The following is a 17,492-nucleotide window of genomic DNA, read 5'->3' as shown; positions in this document are numbered from 1 at the left end:
CATGTTTTATCACAGAGATATGTTCATTGCTCGTACTGCATTGGCTCACGACCCACGGGAACGCTCTCTAGATGCGCCCTTAAGGATTATTGCTGGTAATTTATGCCCGATAGCTCCCAAATTAAGCATATACCTCGTATAAAATTTAAATACGAGGATGATCATTGCAGGGATACTTTGGCGTGGCCTACTTTTTGGTTGATGGTCCCCACTGACCAAGGAGGGGTGCTTTTGACCAGCTGGACGTGATGGACAAACTGGTATGCATTGCGTAATTGATGCGCAGCGTGAACATCCATTATTCATCCCTTCTCGTCATGAATAGGCTCTCATCCGCTTTTATCTTTCCATCTCCTGACATTTTGTTTTCTCCTTTGCCTCTATTACATTCAATGGTATGCAGGCAAACAAACAAAAAAGGTGCCGCTCATTCATCATTTATATTTTATTGCCAACCGTTTCACACTTTTTGAGCTTTGTAATATATGCTGTCACTTTTAGAACTTCAGGAAAAATGAGTTTCTGCCGAAATGTGACTGAAAATATGGTTTTGGTCCAAAATGCTCGGATTGTTGGCTCAGTACAGCTTTTTTATAAAAAATAATTTTTTTTAGCACGTAAGAATGGAAGCGCACCTGAAAAATGAAAATCTGAGCAGCTAAAACGGGGCTACCAGGGTTGTCTTTCCAGTTTTGGAAACTTTTATTTTGCGCTTTTCTCATAGTAACGCAACAGCAAACCAGCACAACTGAAGGGTGCGTTTGAGGCCATGGAGAAAAGTTTCAAAACGACAGAAAAACAAAATATAATACAAATAGTGAAAAGGGACATTAGTAGCAGATGATTATTAACGTTTTGAACATGGTTTTAATACTACAGTGGGTCAAGTTAAACATTTAATTTAGGTTTAACACCGGATGTGTCGGCGGCTAGGGCGAAGGTTTGGTCTCAACATTGGTAGGAACGATATTCATAAGGCAAATAATGATCCAAATAAGGGACGGCTCGCTTTACTTCGTTGTTCCTTGTGGAGGCGGGCCTGACCGCAGTAGTTTTGCAGGTTAGCAAGTTTAATGTTATGCTAACTCTGATGCAGGTCGGACTTTCAGTAGCAAAATTAGTGGTGTTTCCCCTACTTCCACAACATTGACATCATTTTACATGACTTACAGTGGCTGCTGCTGGCCGGAAAAAAAATAAATAAATAAAATAAATCTAATATCCCTCCTATCCGAAGGGGACGGAGGAGGCGGCATGCTGTGGACATGAATCTGTCAGGGCTGTGTGAGTATGTGTGTCTTTGTGGCGGGATAGAGGGCTTCAAGTCATCATCCAACCAAACGTGCGTTTGAGTGGGGAGGGGAATGGACAGCCACATTCAGCAAATGAATAGGGATAAATGTAAGTCTGAACATAATGAAAATAATTCACTTAATATTGGTAGGGTCTATTCGATTATAACAACATATGGGAAGACAATCTAAAATTACCTGTAAAACTGAACTCTTTGTGTAAAGCAAATAAGGTTGCTTAAAAGCTGGTGGGGACAATTTGAGCACCCTGAAAAGTTGGTAGTTTTATGTCCCTACCGTCCCTATGAAAACCTATGCCCTTTCTCGCCGATGCTTACGCATATCATCTTTGAAGCCTCGTCATGCTGTTATTGCGTCATCCACTTGCCACTGGTTGGTCTCATTTTAAAGTGTGGAAGTTGAGGTTCACGCACGTTTTTACTTGAAGTCAATCGACCATGTAAAACAGGAGATATGTCATTTTTTTATAGTTTTATTGCCCTCATAAATAAGCATTAAAACACTGCATGTACCATTTGTTAATGTCCATATTTCCGTCATTTCTTGTCCTTTTTCAAAATCGAAAGCACCACGAAAGACTACATATCCCGGGAGCCATTGTGAGGTCAAGAAGGACGGACGTAATGTGAACATTTTTAATACATTGCCGAGCGAGGTGCCACCTAAGGAGAGGGAGGTGAGGTAGCGAGCGACGGCCGGTTGAATTGAGCGAGCGACTTTGAAACGTGCGGAATGAATCGAAAACTAAATGTAGTGCAAGCTAATGCAGTATTTCATCAACTCGAAGAAGATGTTTGACCATATTTGTCGGGTTTTTTTTCCGGATGAGTCGGCGAGTTGGGAAGAGTAACAGGCTGACGGCGGAAGAGTGGGCTGTGTCACTTCGTGCATGACATAGCCCTTTGTCTTGTTCAAGAAGGAAGTTGAGTTGTATACATGAAAAAAATGGAACTGAGCTAGTTTATTGTCAATATTTTTGAAAACACTTTTTTCAATGTTATTTTTTTCCTCACAATCAATGTTTTCAATTTGTATATAGATGTGTGTTCGAGAAACTTGATTGTATGTATATACTTTTGATAAGGTGATGGATGCAATACCTAACCCCACAAAGAGATACTCTCCAAAACCTTTTTGTGTTAGATGATATGTACAGTGGGGAGAACAAGTATTTGATACACTGCCAATGGGTTTTCCCATTGGCAGTGTATCAAATACTTGTTCTCCCCACTGTATATGTGTATGTAAATATACAGTACTGTGCAAAAGTTGTAGGCAGGACACCTGCCTAAAACTTTTGTACAGTACTGTATATAAAATTTTTGTAATTATTAAATTTATTACGATCATGGAAGCTTCCACTTGGGGAAAATATGTACATACAGTATATCCTGTATATACATAATATAATAAAAATATACAGTACTGTGCAAAAGTTTTAGGCAGGTGTCCTGCCTAAAACTTTTGCATAGTACTGTGTATATATATGTATGTATATGTGTGTGTGTGTGTGTATGTGTGTATATTATGTATATATATGTGTGTGTAAGTGTATATATTAGGGCTGTCAAACGATTAAAATTTTTAATCGAGTTAATTAGAGTTAAAAAATCATAATTAATCGTAATTCAAACCATCTATAAAATATGCCATTTTTTTCTGTAAATTATTGTTGGAATGAAAAAATAAGACACAAGACGGTTATATACATTCAACATATGGTACATAAGTACTGTATTTGTTTATTATAACAATAAATCAACAAGATGGCATTAACATTACTAACATTCTCTTAAAGCAGGGGTGGGCAAACCGGTCCTCGAGGGCCGCAGTGGGTCCTGGTCTTTGTTCCAACTCAACCAGGACAGATAGTATAACCAATGAGGTTTCAGCAGATTGCACTGGTAAAACAGCAAATTGGTGAAAATGTGTCCTCTTAATGGGTTTGCAACAAAAACCCGCACCCACTGCGGCCCTTTGTGGAATAGTTTGCCCACCCGTCTTAAAGCGATCCATGGATAGAAAAATTTGTAGTTCTTAAAAGATAAATGTTTGTACAAGTTATAGAAATTTTATATTAAAACCCCTCTTAATGTTTTCCTTTTATTAAAATTTGTAAAATTTTCAATCAAAAAATAAACTAGTAGTCATTGTTGATGTCATTACACCATGATCACTCCCCAAACCCATAAAATCATATGGGCCTAAGCGCCAGCAGAAGGCGCCAAACAACAAAAAACAAGTAACAAGCGGACATTACACTGCTGTCATTTTAACCTGAGCGGGGCATGTGCGTTAATTGCGTCAAATATTTTAACGTGATTGATTAAAACAATTACCGCCCGTTAACGCGATAATTTTGACAGCCCTAGTATGTATATATATAATTTATATATACACCAGTGTGCCATGAAAGATTGTCAGGTGTGCCGCGAGAAATGATCCAATATCGCATTTATCGCAAGGAAGGACTAGGTAGAAAGTTTCGGTTGTGTGCAGATGAGCGAGGTATTGCTCGTGTCACGTTCAAGAACTGCTTGGATTTCTATCCAGCCACCTTCTGTCCGCCACAATGTGGACCCTATCACGTCTAATGTACATCATTGGATTAGACTAGTCAACTGTCGAGCTACACAAAAAGTGTCCTTTCTATTTTATCCATATGTGACGACTGTCAATCCTTCCCGTGTTTTATTCCAACACATTGTCGAGGACAGCAAGGCGGCCGATGGCTAGAAATCAGAGCAGTTCTTGAATGTGACACGAGCAGCTATCCAACAGCGCCATGGTGCCAAGCAAGCTTAAACGTCATCTCCAAATGAAACAACCATCACTTCAAAACAAGTCGATTGACTATTTTGTTTGCTTTGGTGAAAACACATTGAAACGGGCAACTTTTTGGAGGAACAACGACAAAGGTAAATGAGAAAGCCCTCAAAGCCAGTTACCTTGTTGCTGAACTTGTTGCTAAATTCAATAAGTCCCACACTGTGGCAGAGAAATTAATACTACCTGCCTGCAAAGCAATTGTCAGTGAGATGCTCGGCCCTGATGCAGTCAAAGACATTGCTAAAGTCCCCCTGTCTGATAAGTCTCAGCTTTTCAAGCCTAACTGTGATGAAAAAATAAAAATAAAAACAGAGAGACAAAGAGCTGTTGAAGAGCTTCGTGTGCATCCTTCTTTAATTCCAGCTAGGATATCAGCTTTGTGTTCATCTAAACAGGCTCAAGTCACACTGAGTTAGAATAAATATTGAGAAATTATTGGATAATTAAATATGCTACAGGAATTAATTTTAGAATGTTTTTGGTATGTGGTTTCCAATGTAAAAACGTGCCGTGACTCAGAAAAGGTTGAAAAACACAGATATATACAGTATATTCTCTATTTTGCACTGTTGGTCTACTGCATATAACCTGTTTTGACCATAATATGTGTCAAGGCCAAAAACGCCTATGACCGTACCTCCTTTTTGTGTTGAATTTTCCAATACAAAACTATCAAGTCTTTTTTTTCCTGTTGAATGTTTATCCTAAAAAGATGAATAAATATTATCAAGCTTCAAAACAGTTAGTTGAGCATGTTTGGTTGTCAATGGGACATCAATATTACAGATTTTGACAAAAGATTTTGGAATTTGTTTGTCTTTTTGGGTCCAAAATGTTGATTATAACTGGTCAGTGAAGAAAACGAAAGTTTGGACATGAAGGCTAGCTGTCCTGAAAAAAGGGACCCAACCAGGCCATTGTGAACATTTTTTTCTTTGAAATATAAAGGCAACATCAAAGGCATGAAAATTCAGACAAAATAGGCTCAGGTGTTAAACGGTTAATCCTATTTTATTTTGCCCATTATTAATTTTTCAAAAACAAAAATCAAATATTTTGGTAATTCTAAGCATTAAAAATTCATGAAAAAAAAAGAAAAGTCAGGTTTTCGGCCTCATGCAGCTTTCTCCTATTTGATTTCGGTCAAGAATTGCTCATTTCGGTGCATCTCTCAAAGTTCAACCCACCATGTGGACATTCACCATTTCAGCTGCCGTCTATTAGCTCCTGAAGGCATATAATTGCCTTTGTGTCGTTGCCTTTTTTTGTTTAAAATGCTGATGCAGCGTTTGCCACGCTCTGATTATATTGAGCAATAATAACCAATTGATTGCTTGCGAGAGCACTTTCGTACACTGCCATGCGCCGGTTGCCATGCCAATCCTGCGCAGCATCGCCTTCGGTACCCTGAACGCAGATTCATCATTAGTTAGTGGTGTCACATGGGATATTTCAAGCCTCCCCTAAGCACTAACCCTTTTCAACAGCTATTCATGGTACAGGGATGTTGCTTTTTATTTATTTTTCAAACCACACACAGTAGTTGTACTGTAGGTAGATGGCAATATAGTGTAAAGCGCTTTGAGCGCCTTGAAAGGTGGAAAAGCGCTATATAAGTATAACACCATTACCATTTACATATTTTCCATACACAGCGTTTTGTTTATTTTTTCCCTGGTATTTAAGTTTATCGCATTGGCTGCCATTGATGGCGATCGATCGTTCGATCGCTGACATTGCCCCCAGTCAATTTGAATTGGACGTCTATCGTCGTCAATGGCTGTGAAACATGAACACATAATGCTAGCAATCCTAGCAGAACGGATTTGATGTCTGTCATTACATTTAACAAATACACAAACATTGGACGATAAATAAGTACTTAAAATAGTATTAATAAAAATAAATACTACAAAGTTAAATTGAGAAAATCCTAAAATGTTAAGTTTGAATATAGAAAATTATATAATAAAATATATACAGTCCCTGACAAAAGTCTTGTTGCTTATCCATTTTGTAGAAACAATTGCTAATAACTAGGGTTGTTCCGATCATGTTTTTTTGCTCCCGATCCGATCACGATCGTTTTAGTTTGAGTATCTGCCGATCCCGATATTTCCCGATCCTATTGCTTTTTTTTTGCTCTCGATTCAGTTCCAATCATTACCGATAATTTTTCCCGATCATATACATTTTGGCAATGCATTAAGAAAAAAAAATGAATAAAACTCGGACGAATATATACATTCAACATACAGTACATAAGTACTGACAATAAATCCTCAAGATGGCATTTACATTAACATTCTTTCTGTGAGAGGGATCCTCGGATAGAAAGACTAGAATAGTAATTCTTAAAGGATAAATGTGACTTTGTATATTGTGACTAAATATTGCCATCTAGTGTATTTGTTGAGCTTTCAGTAAATGATACTGCAGCCATTTAACTTCTGCCCAAATGCATGATGGGAAGTGCAACCATGACTGTGCATAGGGGCTCCAATTGATATATCTTCTCTGCGTTGGGAAGGAACATAGGGTGTTAAAAAAATGATCAACTACTACCTTTCTTCCCCACATTGTCTCCCACGTTAAATTGAATTGCTGAGAGAAGTATTGTGAGTAGGGCTGCAGCTATCGATTATTTTTAGTAGCCGATTTATGGATGAACCATTAGTTCGAATAATCGAGTAATCGGAAAAGGAACATGAAAAATTAAATTACCTGAGTTGAGCCTCGAACGGTATAAAAAATAAATAAAGGAGGATCTATGTACAAAAAAAAAATTGGCTAACTTCGATATCAAAAGTCTGCTAGTTCAAATGCTATAAAATGCTAACTTTTTAACAATGATCTTAACAAATGGTTCAGACACATATTCCCACAAAAATAGGCAAAATATACCTATAAACTAAATTACAAATGCATTAAAAACACATTAGCTCAAACAAAAGCATAGCTTATGCTGGTCTTCACAGGGAGCACCTGGATTCAGCCATGTGAAATGAGGCAGACTAGAAAGCAGCGTATCCACCCAAATCAATAAAACTAAATGCAAACACTTTCAAAATCAACCATTACTATTATTATTTGTGTACACTCTCTTTCAATCACTTAGCTTATATACACACCCACCCCGTCCCCCTTTTTCACTGGCCAGTAGGCCCCCACATGGTGTAAACCGGAAATACATCTCGCTGACGATGGCAATAGCATATTAATAATTAGTCTAGATGTTCTATGTACTTCGTTGTTGTTAGTGTATGTGTCTCTTTTCTTTCTTCTTTTGTGTTGCTTTTCTTCTGTCTCCCATAAGCCCATCTTGTTCGCTGCTTTGTCATAATAAAAAGGTATTTTGAATGATCACAATGGGAGTATATCAGACTCTCAATGTGAAACATTAAAACTGTTCAGACAACCCGGGCACTTAGACTTCCATTATCTGTGTCAAACAGCTGAACAGAACAGGTTTAAAACAACAACAACAACAACAACAAAACAAAAATCAACCATTACAACGCCACTTTAATTAAGCGAATACTCGAAGCAGCAAAATTTAATTCGAATCTTTTTTTTCTAATCAAATACTCGAGTTAATCGCTGCAGCACTAATTGTAAGGCTTTAGCCACATAAAAAATGGCTCCAAAGGCTGTCAAATGTCTCTCTACTCATTTACTAGTTGGTAGTGTATCAAATACTTATTTCATGCAGTTAAATGCAAATTTATTATTTAAAAATTATACAATGTGATTTTCTGTATTTTTGTATTAGATTCCGTCCCTCACAGTTGAAGAGAATTTATGATACAAATTACAGACCTCTACATGGCTTGCAAGTGGGAAAACCAGCAAAATCGGCAGTGTATCAAATACTTGTTCTCCCCACTGTAGGTGCAAATAAATACTTTTTCATGGCAGTGTACCTTCATTCTTGTTGTCGCTGTCCATCGGAAAGACCGTCGTATATTTTCAGCCAATGGACTCGTGCCTGTGTCTTTAAGAGAGAAAGGACAATTTTTAATGTGGAAGCGGAGAAGAGCCAGTGAGAGAGCAAGGTGTGAATTTATCAACATTTGTGCCTCCTTTCCCAAGCTGCGTGCTGAGTCTCCATGCACCGGCATGCGCCCTCTCGCAAGGCTTCTGAAGAGCAAACCCTCTCTCTCTTTGGCTCTGTCTCCCTCACTCCCTCCCACCCGGGCGCTCCCTGACACACACCCATACATACAAAAAGCACGCACGAACACGCACGCACGTGCCGGCAACCAGACGCACACACCGCAACCGGGGAGCGCCGCCGCTGGACCGCGGGCATCTCGTCAAAGGAAAGGGAAGGGAGTCCGAGCGAGGGCGAAGGGACAAAAGGGGAAAGGAAGTGGGAGAGGAGCGATTGGAAGCGGGAAAGGAGCGACCTTTACGCGGAGCCAGAAAAGAAGGCGGGAACCAGCAAAGGGGAAACGCGATCACTGTCACGGCTGCAGCGCTCCTTGACGCAGCATGGGCAATGCACCATCCCAAGGCACGTCAAACCCTCTCTTTTTTCATTCTTTGTGTGCGTTTTGTGCCGTCCGACCTGCTGATTGTCACAGCGTGCGAGATGGGGGGGTTGGGCCGCGCAGGAGGAGAGTGATGCTGGATGCGGGGTTAGAGGTGCTTAGATAGGGACGGTGAGCACCGTCGATGGTGAGCAGGTGGTGTTAATGCCTATGTGCCGACCTCTATTTGTAGGGTTTTTTTTCGCACGGTGTTGATAGCCAAGGTGGAAGACTCATAATTGCCAGCTTATTAAGTCATTGGCTGCCATTGACGGGGATAGACGTCCGATTCATTTGAATTGGGATGGTTAGCAGTGAATGAACTGGACATCTACTTAGGACAAACTCATTCATTCGCTGCCACTCTCCCACTTCAATTGGATTGGACGTCTATCATTGTCAATGGCACTGAAAGAGTAAAACGGAGTGGGTGCTTAAACCTCAGTACCTTTTCTCACAGTTTTCCCTGTGTTCTGACTGAGGCTGCAGGTTTTCCAATGACAAAGCTAATTGAAGGTCACGGTGAGCCTTAATAAGGAGATGCTGATCGTTGCAGCTCGCCGTTGAAGCGGCTTGACAAAACTTTGTGGCGAAAAGTAATTTTCTTCATTTTGCTTAGGCAAATAGATCACTCACATTTTCTGTTTCTCATAAATGCTAAAGGTGGTATAGTGGAGTTGTGATTTGCCTTACATTTGAAAGATTTTGGCTTTGGAATCTATGGACTCTTTGTATGAAAGCTGTTCTTGGGGAAAATGCCATTATTTCTAATGGCGTGCTTGCAGGACTTAGCAGAATTAATCGTTAAAGACGTATATCATCTAAAAACTTTATCTATATTTATTGAGCAGCAATTTAGAGAAAATGTTTAAGATGTATGCGTCATCTTACGTACTTGGATATTAAAGTATACTTGTTCTATGCGATATAGGTTGGCAATATGCATGTTGTCAACATGGTGAGAAAAAATATGCATGTGGTATGGTAGTAATTTTATCTAAGTGTAACATATTTATAATTTTTTAGCAAGGGCGTAGGTTTGCATAGGGACGCTACAGGGACATAACACTACCAACTTTTCAGGATGCTGAATTTGTCTCCACCACCTTTTTAAGCAACTTTATTTGCATTATATAATGACTTCAGTTATATACGTCATTTAGATTGTCTCCCCATATGTTGTAAGGATAGAATTGACCCGACCATTATTAACTAGGGCTGTCAAACGATTAAAATTTTTAATCAAGTTAATTACAGCTTAAAAAATAATTAATCGTAATTAATCGCAATTCAAACCATCTATAAAATATGCCATATTTTTCTGTAAATTATTGTTGGAATGGAAAGATGAGACACAAGACGGATATATACATTCAACATACGGTACATAAAGTACTGTATTTTTTAAAATTATAACAATAAATCAAGATGGCTTAACATTAACATTCTGTTCAAGCGATCCATGAATAGAAAGATTTGTAGTTCTTAAAAGATAAATGTTAGAACAAGTTATTGAAATTTTGTATTAAAACCCCTCTTAATGTTTCCGTTTTAGTAAAATTTGTAAAATTTTCAATCAAAAAATAAACTACTTGCTCGCCATTGTTGATGTCAATAATTACACAATACTCGTGGTGCTGAAACCCATAAAATCAGTCACACCCAAGCGCCAGCAGAGGGCGACAAAACACCGAAAAACACAAGTAACAAGTGGACATTACACTGTGCTGTCATTTTAATCTGTTTGAGCGGAGCATTTGCGTTAAATGCGTCAAATATTTTAACGTGATTAATTTAAAAAATTAATTACCGCCCGTTAACGCGATAATTTTGACAGCCCTATTATTAACTATTATTAATTACAGTACCTTAATTATCTTCAAACTTACATTTACCCCTTTTCACTTGGTGAATTTGCCAGTCCATTTTTTTCCCTCAAACGCATATTTGATTGGCTGATGACTTAACTTCCCCCAACACACACATGCATTCACAGCTCGACAGAAATACAATATGCCCCCTCCTCCGCCCCCTTTGAAGACGAGGGATATTAGAAGTTTTTTTTGTCCCGCCAGCAGCAGCCACTGTAAAGTAATGTAAAAAGACGTCAGTGTTGTGGAGGTGGGGAACACACCACTAATATTGCAACTGAAAGTCCGACCTGCATCAGAGTTAGCATAACATTAATCCGTGTGAATTTCTCGAACTCGAGGACGAAGCTGCGTTGAGAGAAATATCCTCCTGTATCTTTTCTACTGTTAACGTTAATTAAACTGTAAGAAATGTAAGGAACTAAGGATTACCCCCTTATAGATAGTTAATTGATGATTAACAAGTTTGTTTTCTTGTGTAAATATAATTTTGTCAAATATTGCAATTTAAATTTGCTAATAAAATCCAGACATTTATTCTGGAAGTTTTAAATATGTTTCTGTAGTAGTTTTTGAAAATAAAGGTTTGAAATGTCACCCTGACCCCTGTTCACCCAGTCTGTTTGGGCTTCTAAAAGTCCAGTCCCCAGCAAAAAGTGTACATGCAGGTTATATCGTCCCTACCAATGTTGAGACCAAACCTACGCCCTTGTTTTTTTAGTATGTTTAGTAAGTCATTGACCGTGATAACAGCCAATCATGTTACATGCAAACATAATTCGGCTGTGAATTTAATCACTAGTAGATGCCCAATCCATATGAGTTTGTTGGACATCTACTACTGATAAACTCTGAGTTTACCAGTAGTAGACGACCAATCCATTCGAAGTGGGAGGGTGTCAATGAATGAATGTTCGTTCACTAAAATAACCTTAAAGCAAGAAAGCCGCTGAGCGACGCGAAGATACCCAGGGTCAGAATGAGGTCATCGTTTAGGAGGCTCGTAACTGCTCAACAGCCCCTAAAATTTTTTATTCCGCCTCAGCAATGGGAAAGGCATTTTGCTTCAGTCTCATTCAGGAGCTTAGTCGGGTCACATTCAGGTGACGGCTGACTTAAGCGTATTTAGACCTTTTGCACTTTGCAGTTTATTTGATTTCATGCTTTATTACGCTAAAGCCTTGTGTCTGCCACAACAGATTTGCTTGTTTTTGTCGCCTCTGCAGTTTATTTAGGAATGTCACAGAAGGATTAGTTCGAAGTTGAATTGGACCGAATTGTGTGATGTGTCATGTATTGCCTTTACTAGGGGTGTGACAGTATATCTGTATGGTAATATATAGTGCTGCAACGATTAATCGATTAACTCGAGTGATTCGATTAAGAAAAAAAAAAATCTAATTAAAAATGTTGCTGCTTCGAGTATTCGTAGTGTTGTAATGGTTTGTTTTGAAAGTGTTTGCATTTAGTTTTATTGATTTGGGTGGATTCACTGCCCTCTAGTAGCGGCAGTGAATATTACATAACTCATTTCGCATGGCTGAATCTAGCTGCTCCCTGTTAACACCAACATAAGCTACGTTTTTGTTCGAGCTAATGTTTTTTTTTTAATGCATTCATAATTTAGTTTATTGGTATATTTTGCTGTTTTTTTGTTGGAATATGTTTGAACCATTTGTCAAGAGTATTGTTAAAAAAAAGTTAGCATTTAAGCTATCAGACTTGTGCTATGTAAGTTAGCCAATTGTTCTTTTTTTGTACTAAGATCCTCATTTATTATTTTTAAACAGTTTGAGTCTCAGCTCAGGTAGTTTAATTTTCTATGATCCTTATCCTATTACTCGATTATTCAAACTAACTAGTTCATCGATTAATCGACTACTGAAATAATCGATGGCTGCAGCCCTAGTAATATAGCACGATACTTTGTAGGTTACCGATATGTACCGACAAGAATCGACGAATCGTTTTTAATAGATGTCAGTGTTTAATAAAGGTTCCTCTTTTCCACACGACCAAAAATTGGTTATTGTTGGCACTCAAACATAAGCGTTCAAAGACAGTCCTCTCAGTTTAAATGAAATGGATACTCATTTGTTTGTTGCAATGATAGTGTTGCCGTATTTATTTACAGAAATGTTGCACTGAATTATTCTTATAGTTTGTGTGGAAGACAAGTTTTTGACAGATTGTCCAAGACTGAGAAAAAAAAAAAAAAAAAAAAAAAAAAAAAAATTAGCAATAGCTTGTTTTTCCCCTTCAGTAGTTGTATAGTACATTGATTTTGTCATCAGTATAACGATAATTGTTGTTGTTGCTCATTATAGTGAGTAAATGTCAGTCGATATATCGGACGGTTAGATGGACTTTTTTCATGATCGGCCAATATAATAGGATGCCTTTTAGGTACACTGTTTGGGTGATGACCTTTGTTAATCGTGATTTTTCACCACCTAGAGGCTAGTGTTATAATATGAAGTAGCAGAAGAAAAATTGAACTTCCAATATCATGTAGACTGTAGACATTTGCATAGCAAGAGTCTGCTTGTGTAAATGCTATAAAATGCTAACTTTTTTTTTTTTTAACGATGCTCTTCACAAATCTTTCAAACACGTTTCCACAAAAAACTGCTAAATATACCTCTAAAAAATTACGAATGAATAAACAATCATATTAGCTTAAATAAAAACATACAAACTTATGTTGGTCTTAACAGGGAGCAGCTGGACCCAGCCATGTTATATGAGTTCTGTCATATTCACTGTTGTCACTAGCGGGCAGTGTATCCACCCAAATCTGTAAAACTAAATGCAAACACTTTCAAAACAAACAATTACGATGCCACTCTGATTAAACAAATCCTCGCAGCAGCAAAATTTGATTCAAAGCTTGTTTTGTAATAGAATTACTCGACTTAATCGATTACCATAATTTCTGGACTATAAGGCGCACCTGACTATAAGCCGCTACCCACCAAATTTGACGTGAAAACAGAATTTCTAGATAAGCCGCACTGGACTATTAACAGCAGCTCTCCTCATTGTATTATGGGATAACATGTTATTTGACAGCGGCATCATAAGACTGTCGTGAGACGAAATGAAACACCATGAAGCTTTGCAGACATTTGGTTTAAAGCTTCATTGCTTCATGAAGCTTCATTTGGGGGAGACATTCAACCTCTGCTGCCAACTGCTGTCAACATTGTTGTTGTCCAATATGCCTCCTAGTATGCATTGCAGAGCTACAGATGTAATGATCAAAATTCATGTTCTGTGCTAATTATTTCTTCAGTTACTGTTCCAGTTGTTTCAGTAATTGCTAGTTATGGTATTTGGTAACACTTTATTTGACAGTGGCGACATAAGACTGTCATATGGCAATCATAATTATGACACTGCTATGAGCATTAAAGAATGCTTATAACAGATGTCTCTCAGTGTCTTCCGGCAAATGATCTCACTTTTGAATGGATGTAAAAGATCTGAGCTGGACATAAAGGGAGTTAGTGATATAAATCCAGATGACACTGAATGACAGCTGTCATAAGCATTCAGTAATGCGCATGATAGTGTCATAATTATGACGATCTTATGACGCCGCTGTCAAATAAAATGTTACCTTTTAACCCAAATAAATCAACAAATAAGCTGCACTGGACTATAAGCCGCAGCCTTCAACATGAGGGAAAAAAGTAGCGGCTTATAGTCCGAAAATTATGGTAATCATTGCAGCACTAATGATGTGTGTTTCAATTGCCATTTGTAATCAACATACCGTAATTTCTGGACTATAAGGCGCACCTGACTATAAGCCGCCACCCACCAAATTTGACATGAAAAAGGCATTTGTTCATAGATAAGCCGCACTTGACTATAAGCCCCAGTTGTGCTCAGTGTAGAATGGGATCTTTACACCAAAAGATATTAACCGGTAACACTTTATTTGACAGCGGCATCATAAGTCTGTCATAAAACCAAATGAACCACTGGCTCCAAAGCTTCATTAATTCAAGAAGCGTCATTTTGCCATCACTGGCCACTTGGGGGAGATAGTCAACCTGTGCCGACACCTGCTGTCAACACTGTTGTTGCCAACATGCCTCCTAGCATGCATTGCAGCCCTGCATATGTAAATATCAAAATTCATGTTCTGTGCTAATTATTTCTTCAGTTACTGTTCCAGTTGTTTCTTTAATTGCTAGTTAGCTACTTTATTTGACAGTGGCGCTATAAGACTTTCATAAAACAATCATTATTATGACATGACACTGCCATGAGCATTAATGAATGGTTATGACAGATGTCAAATTATCTCACTTTGAATGGATGTAAAAGATCCAGGATTGACATAAATGAAGTTGGTGATATAATTTTCCAGATGACACTTAATGACATCTGTCATAAGCATTCATTAATGCTCATGTTAGTGTCATGTCCTAATTTTGGCGGTCTTATGGCAGTCTTATGACGCCGCTGTCAAATAAAGTCCTATCTATTAACCCAAATAAATCAACAAATAAGCCGCACTGGACTATAAACAGCAGGATTTAAAGTAAGAGAAAAAAGTAGCGGCTTATAGTCCGAAAATTAGGGTACTTAAAAAAAAAAGTATATCTCAATCTGCTGATTAATTTTTTAAAATCAGTATCGGCATCTGTCTTTGAAAATCCCATATCGGTCAACCTGTAATCATTACCCTGGTATCGTATCGGTAGGTACTCAGAGGCTCCCACCATTAGCATTAAACTGGACCATGTCAACAAATGAAAATGACTGCTTTTAATAATCTTACATGCTTTTGCTCACAATTACATAGTTATTCCATCCAAAACAATGCATTAGGGAACGCACACTTTTTTTCATCACTTTGCCTTGTGTGGTCACAACCAGAATTGATGATCATGCCGAGCTTTGTATTACTGCGCTAGCTAGTACATGTTGACAGAATGACAGAACGGTTACAGAGACAACACAATAGAAGGCCTATTGATAGCATGTTAGCAGGCTGCATCAAGAGTTTTCTGTCACTTTTGGATGGATATGTGTCCAAAATATGCTCTGTTTCATAGCACCTTAAAGGTTCTCAGACACTAGACAGATTTGACCCATTTTTGCGAAAGCCCAGATCAAACAATACTATAATACGAATCAGAGTAGCATCGCCACTGGTGGCAATTAAGCGCAATTAGTTGAACATGGCTAATCTGCTGCAACGCGCCGTCGGAGCGGGCAGAACTTCTCACCGCCGGCCTCCGTGGCGAATGCAAGTAAGCCCATTAGGAGTCCGGGCCGGAGCGCGGGAATAGCTTAAGTCGAGCGGAGCGTTAAACCCGGCGTCGACTCATGCCGGCGACGATGATGCCATTGTCCACAGATGACTGATCCATCTAACCTTCGTGTTCATCTCCATTTTAAATCTCTCTATCCGATCCTGCAGTGACACTTTTAGATGCGAGTTAGAGGGGGGAAAAAAGGCTATTGATGTGTGGAATAATATGAGTTTGTAGCTCTCATTGTCGCAAGAACAAGTAGGCCTCTCACTTTTAATACAGAAATAGCAGACTTTACCAAGATATTGGAGTAATATTACCATTAGTTCACTGCGAGTGTTTTTCGAGAGCTTAATAACCAGCTGTTTTAAAGCTCACTGATCTTTCGAGAGCCATAGAGCTGTGATGATAAAAAATCATTTTGACTAGGAAAGTTGGCATGGAGTTATAATGTTCAGCTGCCATTGACGGCGACAAACGTCCAATCCAACATGGTCTCAGGGTGGCCATATTGGTAGAAGCGATGTTCCCATCCAAGTCAACACAATGACATTTAAATTAAAGTCATAACTAGCTTAATTCTCAACCGTTTTTTGACAGAATGCAAAAGCATTGGCTATTTAGTTGGTGGCTGTTATTGACGGCGCTTGACGTCCCATTCCATTTTAAGTGGGCGGGATGGCACCTCCAAGTTCAAATGGATTGGATCAGTGGCGGAACAAATGTGAACAAGGACCAGGTGTGATGAGCGTAAATGGGGGCCCCCCTAAATGGAGATCTGCTATTGGACAATTATTCGCAGGCCTCTCCACACTTTCTTAGGCTCCTCAAGATGATCGCCCTGTGTGTGTGTGGTGTGCAGGTAGAATATTTTTTCGGGCACCCACAGACAACCAGCCAAGTGGCTGGCAGAGATATTTTAACACTCAAACACTATATCACAGCTCCACGCATCATCTTACCTTTCGGTTTGACCCTCCCCTCACCCAAACACGCCCACTTTACGCCCGCAAATGGGACCCCTTAGAGGCCCGTGTACGGGTGCAGTAGCCCCCCAAACACCCTTGTAATTCCACCCCTGGATTGGATGTCTACTAGTCTGAAACCATAGACTTCACTATCAGTTGACGGGGCTCGGGGCCGATCCGTAGGGGACCTGTTTTCAAAATTTCAATTCAAATATTTCAAAACCAACGCCGTTAGTGACCTCAACCAAAACAGGAACCTCCCTTAGGCATATATGAATCTCCATGAGCAGTGACAACAAAAAATTCAAAGTCTTTCCCTAATAAAATCCCGATTATTTTTTTATACAAGTAGAACAACTTAAAATGGCTATAAAATTTTCAAATTTTACGCTATATGCACAAAAATCACCAAATGCAGAGATGATGACCTATATTTTAAGGATGAAGAGCAATATTTAACATATCATACATAGTTTCAAACAGTTTTCGCCCCAAATAGCAACTTAAAGTTTTCAACAGATAATAATTCACTCAATTTTCAAATCAGAAACTTAACATAACTTACTCGAAGAGACATGCAGAATCATCTTAATTTTACTCAACAAAAGCAAAATTTGCATTCTTCTATATACAATCACAACTTATTTAGGTTGAATTCTGCTATTGTGTAGAGCAGGGGTGGGCAAACCGGTCCTCGAGGGCCACA

General features: G+C 38.7%; 2 protein-coding genes across 9 annotated transcripts in view; one reads left to right on the top strand and one right to left on the bottom strand.

Annotated features, from left to right (window-relative positions):
• The window catches only part of wnt9b (wingless-type MMTV integration site family, member 9B), a 64,138-nt gene extending 55,872 nt beyond the window's left edge, over nucleotides 1-8,266 (bottom strand). Inside the window, exon 1 of the mRNA XM_057817374.1 lies at nucleotides 8,066-8,266. The gene's annotated coding sequence lies outside the window, so the exon portion shown is untranslated. The remainder of the gene's footprint in view (nucleotides 1-8,065) is intronic.
• Nucleotides 8,116-17,492, top strand: part of srcin1a (SRC kinase signaling inhibitor 1a) — a 255,777-nt gene continuing 246,400 nt past the window's right edge. For 3 of the 8 annotated variants that reach the window (XM_057817362.1, XM_057817364.1, XM_057817358.1), the window contains exon 1: nucleotides 8,116-8,658. In XM_057817362.1, the coding sequence (XP_057673345.1) occupies nucleotides 8,637-8,658 (22 nt within the window). In that variant the 5' untranslated portion in view covers nucleotides 8,116-8,636. The remainder of the gene's footprint in view (nucleotides 8,659-17,492) is intronic. The other 5 variants (XM_057817365.1, XM_057817359.1, XM_057817360.1 and 2 more) reach the window with 3 other exon arrangements.

The sequence above is a fragment of the Corythoichthys intestinalis genome, chromosome 16, assembly GCF_030265065.1.
Source record: "Corythoichthys intestinalis isolate RoL2023-P3 chromosome 16, ASM3026506v1, whole genome shotgun sequence".
Classification (NCBI taxonomy): domain Eukaryota; kingdom Metazoa; phylum Chordata; class Actinopteri; order Syngnathiformes; family Syngnathidae; genus Corythoichthys; species Corythoichthys intestinalis.
This window is presented reverse-complemented; position numbering and strand designations above follow the sequence as displayed.